This window comes from Nelusetta ayraudi, unplaced genomic scaffold, assembly GCF_046127955.1.
Source record: "Nelusetta ayraudi isolate G7.1 ecotype Tasmania unplaced genomic scaffold, CSIRO-AGI_Nayr_v1 ptg000009l, whole genome shotgun sequence".
Lineage (NCBI taxonomy): Eukaryota > Metazoa > Chordata > Actinopteri > Tetraodontiformes > Monacanthidae > Nelusetta > Nelusetta ayraudi.
Genome location: NW_027466059.1, coordinates 1,435,936 through 1,442,200, shown reverse-complemented (window position 1 = coordinate 1,442,200; position 6,265 = coordinate 1,435,936). Strand labels below are relative to the sequence as shown.

The window sequence follows — 6,265 nt, the reverse complement described above, 5'->3', positions numbered from 1 at the left end:
AAAGGCTTTTTTCAACTGCCTACTGTTTCGACAGTAGTTTTCGACCCTTTAATTGATGATTTGCGAACTCTAGTGGCTACAATGCGAAATGACAACGGATTAACCAATTTGTTCTCAATTTGGTTTATAATAACGTGTTTACTATTAAGGCAAGGGCTATCCTGTTGATTTAATGTCAAACAGGAAATTTAAAATATACAAGGAGAAGTGTCATACACAAGCGACGAATGTAAGCTACACATAGGTTTTGATTTAATATATTTTTCCTGGATAATAAAGTTTAAAACTAATTTTACAGACGTTAAGTTTGACGTTCAGTTTTCTTTCCATTGAAACTACAAATGACATTTTGACACAGTACACATTTGGTCAACGGTTGCCAAACGCTGGATGAAATTAGGAACACTGAAGTGATATTGAACGCACCCTCTTTTGCCCCCGCCCCTTTACACTCTTGGCCAAACAAAATCTACGAACACATAAGCACGTGATTATTTAGCTTTAGTCGATTGGCTATTCTCGATGTCAATGGATACGCATCCGGAAGTTTACGTTTTACTGTAGATGCAGAATGGGAATCTTACCTGCTCTTTAGAAAAAGGTTAGTGACAGGTTGATGTCGAGGTCGCACATCATCTGCTTTGGTTCAGTAATGCTGTGCTACGCGAGCTAAAAGTCCAAGGTTCAGTACAAAAATAAATGTAACCAGACACCTGTAGGCTCGCTCTGTCTTAAATTATGACCATTTTATTCTAGGTAGTTGTCCTCGTCGTGCAAGACTGATTAATTATCAGTTAGTAAACTGACATGCATTTGCAACACGCACTTTATCACGAGTTGTTGCATCTTGTGTGTGTTTTGCTTTCTCCTTGTTTGAATAAGTGCATGAATTCATGCAAGTTAGGTTCGTCACGTCATGAAATACCGTGGCAGCGCCTCATTCTCACTACTTATTTCCGCATTGATACGTGTGATTAATTGAAACGCTATCTGAAATCAACACGTCGCGCTGTGTACTGTTTCATTTCGCTCGTGTGCGCTGTGTTAATGCGTTCACCTGCAGGGCATCATGGGTAACACTGAGAGCGTGGTGGTGCAGAAGCGGCTGGCCCGCTTCCGGCCTGAAGAGCGGCCTGTGGTGGAGGGGGTCTTCGACAAGCTCCAGGCTGGTGCTGGGATCTCTTCAGGAGCACCCGGGAAGATTGTAACCCTGGAGATGCTGAAGGTGTGGCTGTGCTTGATACATTGCAAACTGGGTTTATGTTTACATGAGTATACGTCAGTGGATTAAAACACACAATAAATAGAAATTGTTTCACCTTTTGGAGTCCACTTACATCAGTGTTTTTCGACCTTTTTTAAACCACGTCACATTTTTTAGATTGAAAAAAAAAAAAAAAAAAAAATCCAAATGGCACAACAACCAAAACTATTTTGATATTTTATAATATGATAATATATATTTTTATGTATTATGTTAAATATATTATATGTTCCATTATAGTATTTTTAATAACATATACAATGACACTCTTTAGCCTATTAATGACAATATCAAATCAAATCAAACTTTATTTTAAAAGCACTTTTTTAATGCAACAGAAAATGCAACAGAAATGCCCCAGACAATGAGACCCACCCACTCCTCCCAAACACCTGACATTATCTCACGGTACACTAGTGGTTGAAAAACTGACTTACATGCATGTTATGGTCCCATGCATTAACTTCCCCAGTCGTCCATGGGCAGCCTGGCTCCAGACCCCATGGTGAGGAGGGTCTACCACTGCATGTGCGGTATCGACAGCGGACTAGCAGCGTCCGGGAAGTCCGGCAGCAGTGCCACCTGTGGTGTAGGCCGAGAGCAGATGGTCATCTTTCTTGCAGACTCCCTCAGAGGCACTTCTGAAGAGCGGGCGCCTCTTGTTATGGCCATGTCCCAAAATGGCACTAGACTGTCAACCACTGTCACTTGTGAGCAGGTAGCAGAGGTGAGAACAAAATAGCAATACAAAGTGTTGGTGTGTGTGTTATACCTATGTTATTTGGAGCCTGGCTTCTTCCATCCCTATTTATTGCTTTCTGGATGGAATTTCTCCTCTTGCCGCAGTTCCTACAGGACCTGATTTCTGCTGTGGTCCAGATTCTGGTTCACAGAGGCCGCCTGCAGGGATGGAAACCAGAGAGGATGGGTGATGGCTCTCTAGGCATCAAACTCTTGGCAGAGCAGATGTGCTCTGAACTTAAACCTTCAGGTAAAAAAGGGCATTCAAATGTTTACAGAAACAGAAAAATGGATGCTAATACTCACAATCCTACCGCTTTACTTCTCAGAGCAGGGGTGCTGTGATGTCTCCTGTCTGGAAGATTGGATCTTCAGGGTCTCCCAGGTGTCGTTGTACCTGGAGATGCTGGTGGCTGAGGGCCTGAGTGTGTCCCTGAGTGGCCGACCGGCCCCCACACTGCTACCTCCCAGTAGAGAGACACCATGGAAGGAGCTGAAGTGTCTGCTGGACATTCCCATCCTCATGTTCTTGACACCACAGGTCAGAAAGTTATTTATTTAGCACTGCATCGCTCATGTCCTCTGTAGAGCTCTCAAGCATGCCCACCTGTATCAGTGTACAATAAAATCTTAACCTAAATTTTTAATTTTGCATGCATGAAAACCAAATCAGCAGACATGGAAAGTTAACTGCATCACAATCATCTTTTAAATCATATACTGAACCTTTAGACCTAGTGAATTGTATGCATATCTGCTTGTTTTTACCCACGTCCCATTTGGTGTCTCCAGCTGCCAGACAGCTACAGCGCACCCTGGAGACTGGTGTTTTCCACACGGCTGCACGGGGAGAGCTTCACCCGCATGGTAGGAGGCCTGATGAAGCGTGGTCCCACCCTGCTGCTCATCAAAGACACAAAGGGCCACATTTTCGGGGGCTTCGCCTCACACGGCTGGGAAGTCAAACCTCAATTCCAAGGTGAGAGGAGCTTCGAGGCGGGTCGGTCCACAACCTTTAAAACCCATGAACCAGAATTGTTTGTAACTCAGTTGCAACAAAGAGGCTGAAATGGATGTTACACGTGTACAAAAACCAACATGAAATTTTATCATTGTTAGCGATTGTTGATTTAACGTGCTTCACCGTTAAGTAGGTCTGTGCGCTCTAAATATTATTAAATATCACCCGTGCATTATTTATTACTGTTTACTACTGCTTACATTTTCCATTTAGCAATTACAAAGCTTTTAGTTTTGTCTGGGGTTTGAACAAAACCTCATATTGAGCACCACAGAAATATGACGCAGTGAGGAAGTCATAGCACTCATTTGAATGCCAGTCTCTGGATTTTTCACTCCGATCTTTCTAATTTGTGTTTGTGTGTGTGTGTGTGTGTGTGTGTGTGTGTGTGTGTGTGTGTGTGTGTGTGTGTGTGTGCATGCACAGGTGACTCCAGATGCTTCCTGTTCACTGTATTCCCCAGACTCAGAGTTTATACAACGACAGGATACAACCAGCACTTCATGTACCTCAACCAGAACCAGCAGACCATGCCGAACGGACTGGTGAGAACGCACCGGCTAAGCCCTCCTTGTGAAATCTGCCGCAGTCGATAGTCTAACATGGATTTAGCGTGATATCAAACCTGTCTTTGGCATATTGTATTAACTTATAGATCATATAGTATAATTTCTACCTGGCCAGGAACAAACGAGTCTCAACAATCAATCATAATATTTTAGCCAGTTTATATAAACGAAGAATCCAAAAAAAAAGGGAAATGTAATTCACTGTGAAGGGGGGGGGGGGGTCGTTATAACATATACCACTTTCTAACCACTAGGGAGTGACTGAGACACCTTTGGCCGGCTGCAAGCGCCAACGCACTGAACTACCTGCCGTTATAGATGGGGACAGATTAGATCTGACCTGCTTGTTCCTGTTCTGTCTCCTTCTCCGTGTTCCTCTCCTGCTCCTTGCCTTCCTCTCTGCCAGGGGATGGGCGGTCAGCACGGCTACTTTGGTCTGTGGCTGGACAGTGACTTTGGCCGGGGCCACAGCCGAGCACGGCCAAAGTGCACCACATACGGCAGCCCTCAGCTTTCTGGGGAAGAGGACTTCACCGTGGACTCGATGGAAGTGTGGGCCGTTGGAAAACCACCTGAACCGGAGGAGGTGAGAGACAATAGCATAGCGCAAAACAGCGTGAGTGCATGGCAAACAGTTTCTTCATTCATTCAAACAGGGTACACATTTACATACAGCCTTGTTTTTTTTAATCAGTGTTTATATTTTTTTACTTCATAGTCCCTTTCTGTATAATTAAAAAAATAAAAAATAAAACAAATGATAATTTACCTGGATTTTGTGTCTCAGGGCGAGGAAGGGGAGGGCAAGAAAAGCATCCTTGACATGGATCCAGAGGTTCAGGCCATGATGGAGATGGCAGGAAAAACGCTGCACAGTCAGGGCCTCAGGGAGCCAGAGGAGGACCAGGACCAGTGACGAAGACCACATCACGTCGAGGCTCGGGAAAACTTTGACACGACTGATGGTTATTTACCTTCAGGACTGACTTCTCACCCTGTCAGCTCGACACTTTTTCTGACGGCAGAGATGTTGGCGGCTGCAGACGGCACCATCACAGCGCAGGACTTGTCGCATAGCCAAGGCTGAGCTGGTGTAAAGGCGGGAGGCGCTATGGAGCCTCTCCGTGCAAAGATGTATGTGTTGTTATTTGTGTTTTCTGCAGTGCGTCCGCCATTATTCCCACAAGGTAAGACTGTTTTTTGTTTCCACCTATCCAATTGTAAAAGATCTTCAACTCAGCTATGTAAATATCAAGCCAAAAGAGACCCGTAAAAAACACATATAGACAGACTGACTGGTGACTTTCAGAGACGCTAAGGTTTTGTTCCGTTTCAAAAAAGCTGAAGAGTCCAGATGCTGCTGGTGTCTCACTTACCACACAAAGTGGAACCGATAAAAGAATTTCACCTGTTGCTACAGGCAGCGTAGAGATCACGAACATGTCTATTTTCAGTTTCATATTACTGTGAAATTGATGTGTTTGCTGTGTGTTTGTGAAATGTTTAATGCATAATGTTTGAGACATCATTTAATTCAAACCCATCAGTTGTTCTCGTTGCTTCACCCTAACCCTCGAAAATGTTTTGCTTGAATACACGAGGACATTCAAATTGCTCAGACTGAAGACTCGGTAATTACCTCACTGACTCTAATCTGACTGAGTGTTGATGCTTGTGTTATTTGAAGTTTTAACAAAGTAAAATATGACAGTGTGGAAATAAAAGACACAAAGTAGCAATGGTAACAAGTCAGTGCTATAAGGGGAATTTGTAAACTTAAGTGTACATTTACACAAAGACTACAAATGTAATAAAATGTGATAAAACATGAAATACAAGTCACTGCTTAAAGTTATTGGACCAACTACAGATCAAAAGACCTGAAGTTGAAAAAAAAAAGAATAGACGTAAAAGTTAGAGAGAGTGGGTGATGCAGGATTTTTTTGTGTGTGTGTGTGTGTGTGAACCAAACATGTTGCATTGATGCGTAAAGTAACAAAAACACAGCTGTCATTGATGAACTGTGATACAGTTCTAGTCAGCGTGACTCAGTTGATGGAGGGATATGATTGTAGGGGGCTGCGCTAGAAAGATTGTCAAAGGTTTCAAGAACACGTTTCCCAATTATAGTTATTTTCAATTGCAGTGGTCTTGGAGCAACGGACATGCTAATCCAAGTTATTGGTTTGATTTGTGTATAATCACATTGTGCATGAGGACAATTTTTAATCACCCTAGAAGTCATTCTTCAGTTCTTTAAATATGATGATAAATGGGGTTAAAAGGAGAACTCTGAGTACTGAGACTGTTAATATTTAATAGTAGTTCATGAATAAATTATTTGTACATCACAGTGCATACTGTTGGGCTTGTGTATTGGTTTCTGTGTGTGTGTGTGTGTGTGTGTGTGTGTGTGCGTAATGCTTTGCAATACACTACCTCAGTGTGGTATGGGTTAATTAAACCGAATAATACACTAGATGAGGATTAACTTGCCTCCAGCTCCTTGTTAATCATAACTTTGGGGCAGTTTGAGGTTGACGCACCTGACCTGACAAACTGCAGGCCGGTGTTTTAACTGGCAGCATCACAGCGATCACGACCCGAGAGGGCTATAGGAGTGGGGGGGTGGGGGGGATCTGGGAAGCCTGCTGTCACTTTTACAGGGTA

At 43.2% G+C, this 6,265-nt stretch overlaps 1 protein-coding gene across 4 annotated transcripts; it reads left to right on the top strand.

Annotated features, from left to right (window-relative positions):
• Positions 1–319: 319 nt before the first annotated feature.
• meak7 (MTOR associated protein, eak-7 homolog) lies at positions 320–5,826 on the top strand. 4 transcript variants are annotated; one of them, XM_076019246.1, is made up of 9 exons: positions 320–601; positions 1,064–1,225; positions 1,737–1,991; positions 2,111–2,255; positions 2,335–2,546; positions 2,798–2,984; positions 3,490–3,571; positions 4,002–4,181; positions 4,383–5,826. In XM_076019246.1, exons 2-9 carry the CDS (start codon positions 1,070–1,072, stop codon positions 4,441–4,443), a joined length of 1,278 nt encoding a protein of 425 aa, XP_075875361.1. In that variant the 5' UTR covers positions 320–601; positions 1,064–1,069; the 3' UTR covers positions 4,444–5,826. The 4 variants fall into 4 exon arrangements, with proteins under 4 accessions (XP_075875361.1, XP_075875360.1, XP_075875357.1 ...); XM_076019245.1 differs by having other exon boundaries at positions 3,463–3,571; XM_076019242.1 differs by having other exon boundaries at positions 323–601; positions 3,453–3,571.
• The last annotated feature ends 439 nt before the right edge of the window (positions 5,827–6,265 follow it).